The sequence below is a fragment of the Anoplopoma fimbria genome, chromosome 19 (genome assembly GCF_027596085.1).
Source record: "Anoplopoma fimbria isolate UVic2021 breed Golden Eagle Sablefish chromosome 19, Afim_UVic_2022, whole genome shotgun sequence".
NCBI classification, from domain to species: domain Eukaryota; kingdom Metazoa; phylum Chordata; class Actinopteri; order Perciformes; family Anoplopomatidae; genus Anoplopoma; species Anoplopoma fimbria.
This window is the reverse complement of record NC_072467.1, coordinates 14,850,946-14,863,968: the sequence shown is the minus strand read 5'-3', so window position 1 is coordinate 14,863,968 and position 13,023 is coordinate 14,850,946. Positions and strand designations below refer to the sequence as shown.

At 38.9% G+C, this 13,023-nt stretch overlaps 1 protein-coding gene across 4 annotated transcripts in view; it reads left to right on the top strand.

Moving 5' to 3' along the window:
• plcg2 (phospholipase C, gamma 2) overlaps positions 1 to 13,023 on the top strand; it is a 30,592-nt gene that overhangs the window by 7,416 nt on the left and 10,153 nt on the right. For all 4 annotated transcript variants that reach the window (XM_054619394.1, XM_054619393.1, XM_054619395.1 and 1 more), the window contains exons 3-20: positions 898 to 1,047; positions 2,144 to 2,237; positions 2,321 to 2,368; positions 2,667 to 2,751; positions 2,870 to 2,950; positions 3,051 to 3,094; positions 3,207 to 3,279; positions 4,756 to 4,857; positions 5,896 to 6,014; positions 6,873 to 6,958; positions 7,103 to 7,220; positions 8,149 to 8,317; positions 8,426 to 8,521; positions 9,019 to 9,105; positions 9,847 to 10,004; positions 10,134 to 10,334; positions 11,665 to 11,787; positions 11,872 to 12,052. In XM_054619394.1, coding sequence (XP_054475369.1) covers positions 898 to 1,047; positions 2,144 to 2,237; positions 2,321 to 2,368; positions 2,667 to 2,751; positions 2,870 to 2,950; positions 3,051 to 3,094; positions 3,207 to 3,279; positions 4,756 to 4,857; positions 5,896 to 6,014; positions 6,873 to 6,958; positions 7,103 to 7,220; positions 8,149 to 8,317; positions 8,426 to 8,521; positions 9,019 to 9,105; positions 9,847 to 10,004; positions 10,134 to 10,334; positions 11,665 to 11,787; positions 11,872 to 12,052 — 2,015 coding nt within the window. The remainder of the gene's footprint in view (positions 1 to 897; positions 1,048 to 2,143; positions 2,238 to 2,320; positions 2,369 to 2,666; positions 2,752 to 2,869; positions 2,951 to 3,050; positions 3,095 to 3,206; positions 3,280 to 4,755; positions 4,858 to 5,895; positions 6,015 to 6,872; positions 6,959 to 7,102; positions 7,221 to 8,148; positions 8,318 to 8,425; positions 8,522 to 9,018; positions 9,106 to 9,846; positions 10,005 to 10,133; positions 10,335 to 11,664; positions 11,788 to 11,871; positions 12,053 to 13,023) is intronic.

Sequence of the window (13,023 nt, the reverse complement as noted above, 5' to 3'; positions counted from 1 at the left end):
TTCTTTCTGTCATTCACATCCATGCTTTTATATGAATAGACACTGTTCCAGATATTAGTGCACTCCAAAGGCTCTGTTGCCACTGTTTTTATTTCTAGTTCTGGGCATATCCAGGAGCATCTGATTGGTCGACCTCAGTGCTCTAACTAGACTACGAAGATGGAAGAGTTTTGTTACATAAGGTGGTGCCAGTGTACAGAAATGTAAAATGTTTCAGAAGAATACAATTTCAGAAGCTCGGTAAAAAAAGACACTTTAAAACCGACACTGTACAGTTTAATTTATTGGCATTCATGGAATTCATTGGAATCCTAACTACTGAATTTATAGTTTACATGCTATTACATAGTTTCATCTGTACATGGTGCTCCTCGCTTGCGTTGGCTCGGGGTCCTTCATTGTGGTTTCTATGGTTAAGAGTGAGGAAGCTAGAACATTCTATATGCTAGCTGTGTGACTCGTTGTCATTGTTCTCAGGTGGGTAAACTGTTCAAAATCGGTAAATACTCCAAATTATTTATTTATTTCATGAACAAGTTTAGTTTAGACTTGTAGTGAAACGTGAAGTATCAAGTTTTGAGCAAAATTTCGAGTTAATTGAGAGTTTATATGTCAATATCAAATCATTACAGAAATTGGTAGTACATTCATGAAAATGTCACAGTGATTTTGGTTAACGTTACATATAAACCATAATGCAGACTGTGACCTGGCATAAGTTGTAGGAGAAATGTATCGCATTCTAAAATAACCATGAAGAGATTTTCCGCGTTTTTTAAAAACGTTTAAAAGCAGGTTAAATTGTTTTTTGTGCTCTCAGGCTCTCAACAGGATGTGGTATTCGTCCTCAGCAGAGATGATGACTTACACCAGAAATATATGTGTGCTCTGTTTCAGTGGACCTGTTTGAGGTCAGAGAGGTTCGTCCAGGGAGGAACTCCAAGGACTTTGAGCGCTTTAAAGATGGGAAGGACAAACACGAGGAAAATTCTTGCTTCACAATCTTCTACGGCTCACTGTTTGTTCTCAACACCCTCAGTCTGGGAGGTGAGGGCTTTTTTAAATTTGTTTTAATTACTTTTGATCAAAAGTGGATTTCTGTAGTTTTCTGTTGGGCCTCTGTTCATGTCCCTCACTTGACCCTTGCTAAGCACCACCATAGCTACCAGGGAGCCCACACTGTCACTAAATGTACTCCGTGAAGAAATATTATACATTTTTTGGAAAAAGGGCATTTTTTTGAGAAGCAGACAGAAGGGTCTACAACATTTGCTAGAAAGATATATCCAGTATATCAAACTGAGATGCAGTGAAAACAGATTAAAAAGATAAAGATAGAAACTAAAGTCTACAGATCACAATGTAAAATTGAACCACCACATCACCTGGAAATTAAGGGACACCTCTGTTCCTTTAAAGCCGAGTAGGTATTTATTCACAATCATTAAAACGCTAAAGTACCTTCAGTAGCTAGCTTAGCATAGAAGGGCTAACGCTAGTTAATAATGTGCCGACAAACTCTGCTAATGTTCGCTCCACAGGCTTTTAAATAGAAACATACATTTTTAGAAAGAGGTATCTTCTATCTACCTCTCTGTTTGAAGATTATCACTATAACACAACGTTAAACCATGACTAGCTTGAAATCCACTAAACCAGCCTGAAAATTAATAACATTGTTGCACGGCCCTCGGCATACCAAGAGGCCACGGGCTACATTTATTCAAAATCTGGCACCTTCCCGTACGTTTGTGAGGGGATGTGGATGTGTCTATTTGTGCTGTAGAACGTTACCACTGTGAATCAATCAAAAAGTCATGTTTTACTCTTCTGTTTATCTGTCCCTTCTCTCTCTCTTCTCTCTCTTGCTTGCTCGTTGAGCCGGAGAGGGGGCTAATTGTGAATGCTACAATGTGACTACAAATAATACATTTAAGTGCTTATGTTTAACCCACCTTTTGCTCCAGGAAGTGCGTTGGAATGGCAAAAATATATTTTAGTGTGAACAATGAGAGCTTAAAGGCTAAGTATTTCCTAAACAGCAGATCAGTTTATGTTTCAAAGGCAGTCCCACTGTTCATCAGCCCACAGTGGAAAATGTCTATGTTGTAGAGTAATACTTTCTGTTTTGCTCATTTTCCAGCTGATTCTGTTGAGGAGGCACAGAAATGGCTGATAGGACTAGAGTTGCTGAGACAAGAGACACTGGAAGCTTCGACTCCAGTTCTTATCGAGAGGTAGATGAACACACACATTCACACAGCTATTAGTGTTAAAGACTCATCCAATAATTGATCCATTTTTGTTCCTTTTCTCCCAGTTGGCTGAGGAAGCAGATGTATTCTGTCAATCAGACCAAAACACAGAGGTACTGTACATATGTATGATCTGGTAACTCGGTCACACTAGCTCTGTACATGCATGATAAAAATCAATATTGCGTCTTATGACTGGTATGATATGACAAAATTCTCAACGTTTTCTTAACTAATCAAACCCGGGGGACCATGTTGCATTTCATGGCTGCTGATCACGTCCTTTGTCTTAACTGCTGGAAAACATAAAGTGATTTATTTCTAAATATTTTACACACAGTAACACATATTGCATGTTTTTATGATCATGGGGCTACATGACACGTGCTGTCATTTCTGTGTCCTTCCCAGTATCTCCACGAAGGAGCTGAAGGCTCTGCTAGCTTCAGTCAACTACAAGCCCCCCAGCTCTCGTTCTCTCAAAGACAAATTCCTGGTACTCTCGTCTTCTTCTCTTCATGTCATGTCCTCGTTAACTAGAGGACTATTAATATATTCTAAAATTCCAACTTTCTGTCTCAGTCGTTGCTTTGTTTTTTGTTCTGCTTTCACAGGAAGTGGGAGGAAAGAAAGACCGCGTGGACTTTGCACAGTTTCATAAATTGTACAACCTTATAATGTTTGAACAGAATGAGGTGAGTCTAAATTGAAAGACATTGTAGTAAACATATACTGTATATATTATTGCACATGAGTTATTCCAGAATTTTCATTCATATAATATTTTAAACTCAGATCCTGGATGAGTTCAAAAAGGAATCATGTGCTTTTATTTTGGGGTGAGCTCCTTTTATTTCCTTCATCTTTGCTAATCACAAGCACTGATGTCAATAAAAAGCTAGTTTGGATTTTGTCAGCATGACTGTGTGTTTGCTCTTCTTCATTGTACAGTAACACAGATAAACCAGATGCCTCAGCAGTTTTGCTCCATGACTTCCAACGATTCCTCATTTACCAGCAAAAGGTAAAATCAGCTAGAGGGAATGATTTGTTCACCAGACAAAAGAGATGTTGTTGTAACTTCTTTATATATGTCAATCCGAGAGAGAAAAGTTGATTGACAGGCATATGCATGCACTCCATACAGTAACCTATATGAGTACTAGTCATTCATTTCAAAACATCATGACTGTGATCCTGATGCCCTTATATAGCAGCAATTATATAAGAATTACTGTCCTGATTTCTTTGAAAACTACAATATCTGCAGTGACCGGAAGGCTAAACTATTAGCAACATTTTCTCTCCATCTCTGAAACACTTCACCAATATTGTCCGACTCTCTTTTTGATAAGCCCATCTTTGGGTTACTTTGCAGTGTCGGAAGCTGTTACCAATTATTGACCAGTGATGCCAAAATGTATCTCTTACCATTGCTTTAAAATAAAAAAATTAAGAAAATTTGCCACTTTCCAATGTCTGAAATCGAAAGTGAAACAGCTTTAATCTAGGGGGCAATGGAATCTCTGCACTATTCTTTAAATACAAAAAAAAACAAGACTTGACTATTTAAGTGATGTTATAATCAAGATTAGCATTGGATTTTTAGCAACTGGTTGAATGATTCAAGATAAAAAAGGCTAGATTTGGCAGTGCTAAATATACTGTCGACCAATAATACAAATTTATGTTTAATTGAAGAAAATGATTTGACACCAAAGTCACTGGGCTTTAAAGGAAGCATAAAAAAGGATTGAGATGCCAATGTGGTAAATATTAGTAGCAAGCAAGAGCATACAGTATATATTGATAATAAAATAGGACCCAGAATTGACCCCTGAGGTGCTTATGACCCCTGAGGTGCCGATGACTTGAAAACAAGTGTCGGTTGATGCCAGAAATTCTGACCTCGAATGTCTGAGTCCCATAAAACCAAGTTCAAATTGTCATTATCATTTGGCTAATTATTTAATTGAATGATACTTTTATCACTATTTAGCTTTTTATTAACAAGTGTTTTTTTTATATTCATTCATATTCGGTTCCATTGTCCTTACAGGGCCCATGTAATACATTTACCAATGTCATCACCTTTGGTGACTAGTAAATCATCCACAAACTACATCCCACCTTGCCTGACTAGTTATGTTCTCACGGTAAAACTGGTTCCTGTCATCATTCACAGTGAAAGAGAACTGACCTTTCATGATTGCAAAGGATGGAAATAATTTCATTTATGGCCTAAATTTTCTTTTTGCTGTTAGTTTTAATAAATCAGAATCACCTTTATTAGCCAAGTATGTGTACACATAAAATAAATTTGACAAAGCTGGGCAAATAAAGGTAAAGGATAGAAAGGATTATAATGTACATAAGAAGTGAAAAATGTGGTGTTTATAAATAAAAATAACCAATGACAAATTAATTAATGAAACTTTAATAAAATCTTTTCAAGGCCGATTTCAGACAGTTCATCTTTTTCTGTCCCTTCATCCCTCAGGAATCCTGGGCCAGTGACCTGAACCAAGTCAGAGAACTGATGACCACCTTCATTGATGACACCATGAGAAAAACCAATGACCCCGAGTTCACCGTCAGCGAGGTATTCTGCTTTGTGTCTGCAAGTATTGTGTGTACCAGAGATAGGACATGCAAAGATGTAACACTCTGTGGTTAGGCCTGTCACGATAACTACTATTGAGGTACGATTTATTTTCCCAGATTATGGCGGTAAACAACATTACTGTCATTTAAGACTATTTTATGGCATTGATGTAATGATATTTTAATAGTAAAATAATGCAAGTATGACATCTCAGAGAACAATGCACTTTATTTAGAATATTTAGACATTGGAATGTGAGACCAATAATAGGATATTATAAACATTTTAAACTTAACTAAAATAAAATCACACAACTTAAACAATAACAAAATGAACTCTCCGGCTCTGTTAACATAAATGGCTGTGACTCAGTGGACAGAGCGGGTCGTACTTCAACCTCAATCTTAGCGGCTCAATTCCCTTCTTCTAATCACATATCAAAGTGTCCTTGATCGTGACAGTGAACCCAAAGTTGTTTTCTGGTTTACAGCAGCACACTGTTCCTAAAATGCTTAGGATTGGTTAAATGCCAGGGGATCATTTCACAAATGTACCTCTATGTATATGATGATTGTAATGACATTTTTTTTAAAAAAGGTTTTGTTTTAGAATGTTTGTGATATTCCCATGTAAAGCAAACATGCATGTGAACTCAATGGGTAATATGTTTATATATGATCCAGGTCAAGTCCATATATCATACGATATTTCAATAACATAAAATCCAGATCATGTCCATACATGGTACGACAGGTCAACAACTTAAATGAATCGGGGTCATGTCCATATATGGTACAATAAGTCAATAACGGAATTATCGTGGCAGGCCTTACTGTGATCAAGCTGTTTGTTGTCAAGTCAGTCATGTTGAGCCTCTCCGCTGTATTTTATTCAAAACTGAGCTGAATTTGGCAAGAATTCTGACTGTTTGGTCTGAAAAATAATGTTGTTGTCATAGTTGCAGTCATTACTAAAATGAATCACAGAAATAATCATGTGTTAACTCTTTAATCTGAAACCTTTCTCTTCTTATAGTTCCTCAGTTTCCTCTTTTCCAAGGAGAACTCTGTGTGGGATAAGAAGTTCTCAGAGATCAGTAACCTGGACATGAACAACCCTCTGTCCCATTACTGGATCAGCTCCTCACACAACACGTCAGTATGACTCCACACGCGCACTACACAAGTAAAAATGGAGTAAATCAAAGTTGTAAATGGACTTTCATTTGTATAGAGCCCTTAAAAGTCTTCTGACCACTCAAAGCGCTTATGCTACATGCTAACATTTACCCATTCACACACACATTCATACACTGATGGCAGAGGCCGTCATACTGCTCATCAGGTTGTACACGTTTACTCATTCACACACACTTGCACGCTGATAGAACGGCCCTCTGGAGCAATTTGGGGTTCACCTTCCTATCAAGCTTCCTACATTCATGAAAAATAACTTCCATTCACTACTGCATAATCAGTGGATTATTGCACGGGCTGTTCATTTAACCTCACAGATGATTTACTAACTTTTGCTGATGGCTCATTAGAAAGTGAGACTGGCTTTTATTAAAGGGGAAACCAACTGTGAAAACAGTTGAAAAATGGTCTGCTCTGTCATGTCTGAGAAAAAATTAAGTTAGCTCAATGTAGATTTGCAGAAAAATGTACAATAAAAAGTATTATTAAAAGTTTATACAACTGAGTTTAAAAATGTGTCTTTTAACTAATAAAAATATGATGTTAGTTGCAATATGGGATAATTTGTTTTCTGGGGCTTGATCCATTAATGGTTTATAGCCGATCCATAAAGCGTTAGTCTTTTGTTTATAATATGAATAAGTAACACATTATAGACTTTTTATTTTAGAGTGGTACCATATACCCTGCTAATTAACCCACAAGAAAGCAGGTCCAAAACATTACACAGCAGAGGTCACAATACATGCCCCTGTCATTTTGTGAAATAAAAACATATAATCTAGCATGTCTCCGGTGTCGTGTGTCCATCTACAGATACCTGACTGGTGACCAGCTTCGTAGTGAGTCGTCCACAGAGGCTTATGTGCGCTGTCTGCGTCTGGGATGCCGCTGTGTTGAATGTCAGTATAATCCAGCCTTAGCTCATGGATGTATTTGAGCTCACATTTGAGAATTTCATTGGCAGGAGTAGGAGTTCAATGTTTAATGCTTCATTTTATGACACATGTTTTTTTTGTGCTCTGTGTGTTGCTGAATCTGTACAGTGGACTGCTGGGAAGGGCCCGGGGAGCCAATCATTTACCACGGCTGGACCAGGACGACCAAGATCAAGTTTGAGGATGTGGTCAAAGCCATTAACGATCACGCTTTTGTCACGTCTGAGTAAGAATCACAAAAAACACTGTCACTATCTCTGTGACTTTGTGACTCTTTCACACACACACACACACACACACACACACACACACACACACACACACACACACACACACACACACACACACACACACACACACACACACACACACACACACAGCAGCTTTCAGCGGGGACTTTCTAGCTGATATAAATCCATGTAAAACAAAATTAGTTCATTTAAAAATGGATAGGTGCCCTTGTGGCTAATAGATTGGACTCAGGTTGTACTGGGCTTGATAGATAAAGGTTTACAAAATTCAGTTTCATGCTTTGAAAAAATATTTTTCTATTAATTTGATTGAATTATATTATTGACTTTGAAAATCCTCCTCAAAGCTCACTTACTTCCATTCAACTTTATTTTGGGATTTAATGTAAATTCTTTGCCCACCTCACTGATTCTATTCTAAATTTGAATTGCAAAATTATTTTAATATTATTTAATGTTATCAAACTCCATCAAGGTGTTGTTTTCCTTCCTTTGAACCATAGCATCAGGTCCCATTCCCGTCCTTCTGCAATATATTCAACCTTTTTAGCTGATTTTACATTAAAAGTGCTAAATTCGTAATTCAGAGCAAATCTATGATAGATGGAGTGCCTCCACATGGCTCTCAACATGGTCGAGGCTCACACTTTACAGTGTTAACAGCGCCAACAGTGCAAACAAGGGTGACAGTGCTGACAGAGCCAACAGTGTTTACCTGAAGAGGAACAAAATGCTCAGGACACCATTATTCCACTATTTCTTTACATAGCTAATGGTTGTTTGCTGATATATGTAAATGCTCTGAATTTTTTAATTAACACCTTTAAGCCTTCTCCAATCTTTTAAAATTGTCATCTCACAGCCAACCCATTGTCCTAAACACGTCGTCTCTCTCTCTCTCAGGTTCCCAGTGATCCTGTCCATTGAGGAGCATTGCTCTTTGGAGCAGCAGCGTCAGATGGCTCGCATCTTCAGAGACGTGTTTGGAGACAAACTGCTGATTGAACCTGTGGAGCAGATGGCTGAGCAGCTACCGTCACCCACGCAGCTAAAGGGCAAGATCATATTAAAGGTACCGTCTTAACACACTGATGTGTCAGTGGAATCTGTATGTCGATGACAAAAAAGGTTGTGATATCATTCCTAATGACCGCACTTCTCTTGTTTCCTCCTTGTGCAGCACAAGAAGCTCACTGTGGAGGGTGGAGGAATCACGAGAGAATTCAGGAAGGGGCAGAAACAGGGAGATCTGGAGATCTGGGACCCTGTTGACCAGGTACTGTCAGGGGTGTCAAATGGGTTTGGCAAGGTAGCTGAGACTCCCTCAGTGTTATCCCGCATTTCCTAACATGAGGATGATTGGTGTTGACCTGTATAACATCACACATGGGACCTGTATTGCCAAGCCTTAAGAATAAATGAAGGAAAACTTTTTCACATCATTTGTTTTACTAAAATCCCCTAGTTATTTCTCTATGATGTCATAGAGCTACATACTGTATGATCTTGTTTTGTATATGAGATATTGAAGCTGTAGTAGGAGAAGTAGTTCCAGTCTCATAGCTTATCCTACAGGAGGAAATCATCAGTGAAACAATCTCATTAATAATGTGAAATTATGAGTATATACTTCTAACATTTTGTATCATTGTTTTGGTTATCCTTGTTGATGTAGAGAAACGATTTATATTTCAACTTTAGCGGATAATTTCAGAACTAAAATGATTGCATGTTGCGGAGTTTAACATGTACATTTCCATTGGTCTTTCTCAGCGGTGGAACAAGCACTACTGTGTGATCTCTGATGACAAGCTGTATTATGCAGAGGAGTATGAGGAGGAGGAAGAAGATCCCAGGAAGGTAAAAAAGACAAGAGTTTACCTGTATCTTTTTTAGGCATTGTTTTTTCTGCTTTTACTCATCCTTGTGAAGTAAATGTTGATAGCACAATGTAATGGCTGTAGAATGACTTTGTCTGCATTTCGAGTGGTTCCCTGTAAGCTTCCCTGTCACTTTACACTCATGTCTGCCAGCGGATACAATCTCCCAGGAAAATGAAGGCTCACTTTACGGCATTAAGGAAGTCCAGCAGCGGCTGCAAACTTAAAAAATTATGTAAATCAATATATATATATATTAGAGGTCCAGCCCTCGTGAGAACAGCAAGAGCCTCTCCTCCTCAGCCCCTTACAACTTCTTCATCTGCCCTACGCTGGTGAAGCATTTTAATCAGCACTTCAATCATGGAATTTTTCCACACAATGAATCTGATATTTGGTAATGCTTTATTTAAACCAATAACTTAAAAAAATTGAGGAGTAGCGGCCTCCTTTGCATCTATACCAGCCTCCTCTGGCGTCAACCATTGTACCACCAAAACAGAAAGAGTATAGCGCTTTTTTCCCCCCCTAGTAGCTATCGGTAGCTTTCCTTAGTTAACAAAGAGTCTCTGGACACGTTGTTTGCAGTTATTGTGTCCAGAAGCAGAAAGACGGACGCAGATGCAGTGTTTCCTGTGTTGTTGGTAGTTGCTAGGCTCTGATGAAAAACAGACAACAACGAGAACCAGTTTCAAACCAGTGTTGATCTCATCTCTCTCAGTACCAGGACATGCACTGTTCAGAGCCATGGTTTCACGGTCGTCTGAAGGAGGGCAGGGTGATGGCTGAGCGTCTGATCCACGATTACTGTGTGGAGACCGGGGGGAGAGAAGGCACCTTCCTGGTCCGACCGAGCGACATCTTCACTCTCTCCTTCTGGTACAACCTCCATTCTTTTGATCTCATGGCCAACCAAAAACTTAAAGACTGTGGGTTTTTGCAATTGTGTTATGTATTTAAATTTATCGTGTGTACCTCTTAAGCATTCATCCTCTGCGTGTATTTCAGGCGCAGTGGGAGGGTCCAGCACTGTCGCATTCGCTCGGTTCCAGAGGGGACGCAGACGTACTTCTACCTGACGCCAAACCTGCACTTTCCCAGCGTGTACTCCCTGATCCAGCACTACAGAGAAAACCCGCTGCGCTGCCAAGACTTTGAACTGCGCCTCACCGACGCTGTACCGCAGCCCAACCCTCATCTACAAAAAGGGTTTGTCATATATGAACAAACATGAGTCTGATACTTCACAGGAGACTGGGTGCACATGCCAAAAATCAATATACAATGTAAGCTAGCAATAATTATAATACCTTGATATCATTTTGTAAATTAAAGCATTGACATTAAGGGAAAAACATTTAGTAAAAGTAACCAATTATATGATTATATCAATTAGTCCCTGTGTGTCCAGCATTGAGATACTCTAGGTTGGAAATGCATTTAGCTTAGCTTAGCATGCGAAAAGTGTCTTCCAACAAATCGTAATTTTTCATTTTAATTTTTATAATAAGACATATTTAATAACATTTCATTTTCATTTATTAATAATTAATATACAGAGCAAGCTTACAGATGATTACTTTCTAAGGGCCTGGAGAGAAAAGTTGGACAAAGATAATGACCATGCAGTCACATATCGACAACACCGCACAAAGCAGATGAAGGATTTTAGCTCTGCTACCACACTGGAGAGGGGAATTACAGCAAACGCTACAGCAAACATTTTTCAATCGGAGGAACATCTCTCCCAGGGAAGAGATCACAGCAACACTCTCTGAACGTGGGATTGGCCCCATCCTGCAAGCACTCGATTCATGAGGGCACTCACTTGCACCCGTAACAGACAAGTTCCAAGGCCCCCGGTCCATTAAGTCGGCTAGCGAGATCTAATCCGTCGAAATAACTGACACCCTTTTAGATTTTCTTTGTCATTTAAAAAAAAAAAAATCCATGACAAATAATATTTGGTTAATGCAACCTCTGCAGATGGTATTGGGTTTATGGGAAACGGTGTTTGTTAAACTCCACTGAATTCAGAATTGATGCAGCAGAACCGGGTATATGCTCTTTTGTGCTGCATGCATTCTTCTTCTTTGTCAACACATAGGGCCTGCATTACCATAGAATGTTCTCAACCAACTGATATGTATATATATATATATATATATATATATATATATATATATATATATATATAGAAGGATTATATATATATACAGAAAGGTTATTTTGGGTGCTCGTCAACCACACATGCATGACTTCTATTTTTCACATTTACTTTCACTCTCATCCGCCCACAGAAGCACAGTTACTCTTTCCCCTCTCTGTCTTCACTTCATTTTGAATCCATTTGAAAATGCTTCACTGACATTAAAGGAGAAACGGCTTTTTTGCCAAAGCTGCGTGCTGTAGTGTCACCTGACAGACACCGCTGACATATGACTGAATACTTGTAGTTTGGATAAATCTCTTCAAATACACACACGGACATGCACACACATGCAAAATGTAACTATGCCTGTGTGTGTGCGTTGTGCAGGTGGTTCTACAGTAACCTGAGCAGAGGTCAGGCCGAGGATTACCTGCTGAGGATTCCTAGAGATGGAGCTTTCCTCATCCGACAGAGAGAAGGAGAACCAGACTCCTACGCCATCACGTTCAGGTGCAATGACACTTAAGACTTTATTTCTCTTTGCTGGATCTTTGTTGTGTTTGTTTGTGTGTATTAATCATCTAACTCATTCAGAGGTGACGGTAAGGTCAAACACTGCCGCATCCAGCAGGAGGGCAACATGTACCTGCTGGGCACCACAACAGAGTTCGAGAGTCTGGTGGACCTGGTCAACTACTTCAAGCAGAAGCCACTGTATCGCAAGATCAAGCTCCGTTACCCAGTCACCCCCGAGCTGGTGGACCGCTTCAGCACAGTGAGTTCCTGTAGGAGACAGGCAAAGACCAGAGAGTATAATGAAAAATAGGTTGAATCAACGTATTTTAAAAACATTTAACCAACAAGTGAGAATAAATGAAATCCATCTGACTTATTGTAAAGCTGCACCTGAGACGTCCCTTTCTTAAGGTGATATCCTGCCAAGGCATCTAGTGTTTATCCTCTTCTTCATTCTTCTTCATCGTATCTTTGCTTTAAGGTAATGGGCCCTAGTCCCTATAAGTGGGACTTTTTGTAAAACAGCTCTGTCTGTCTAGGGGACTGCATGGTCAAGAACTGGTTCATATAAACTCTAAGGACGCCGTGCTAGTTGATCCGTGATGCTGTACTTACGCTAAATGCTAACACCAGCATATCCTAAATGAATGCTGCAGTTTGTGTTAGCATGCCAGAATGTCCTAATATCGTTAAACTGAAGGTTCAGCTGAGGCTGATGGAAATGTCATTAGTTTTGCAGGCATTAAGTCATAAACTAAAGCACTGGGGAAATATTTTTGCCTGATGATGGTACTAGAGGAAACGTCAGGGATCGTTGGAATTATTACAAATCCTCATGAGGTTGAAATAAATGTTTGAACCAAACTTCATGGCAATACATCAAATAGCTGTGGAGCGTCGGTGGAAGAAGGATTCAGATCGTCAACTTAATAAAAAAAGTTGTAATACCACAGTGAAAAAAACCTCAAAAATACTACCCTGTCGAGTAACAGTCAAGTCTTATCTTTAGCCATAGTAATACATCATAATGCATTTGTTAATTAGATATTTGTGTTATTAATCTGAAGATACAATGCAACTAGTAATTATCAAAATTGTGTGTCTTTGAGATGTAATGGAGAAAGACTATGAAGTACCATGAAATGGAGATATTCAAGTAAAGTACCTCAAAATTGTATTCTTATTCTTATGTACAGTACATAAGTAAAGGTACTGAGTCACTTTCCATCA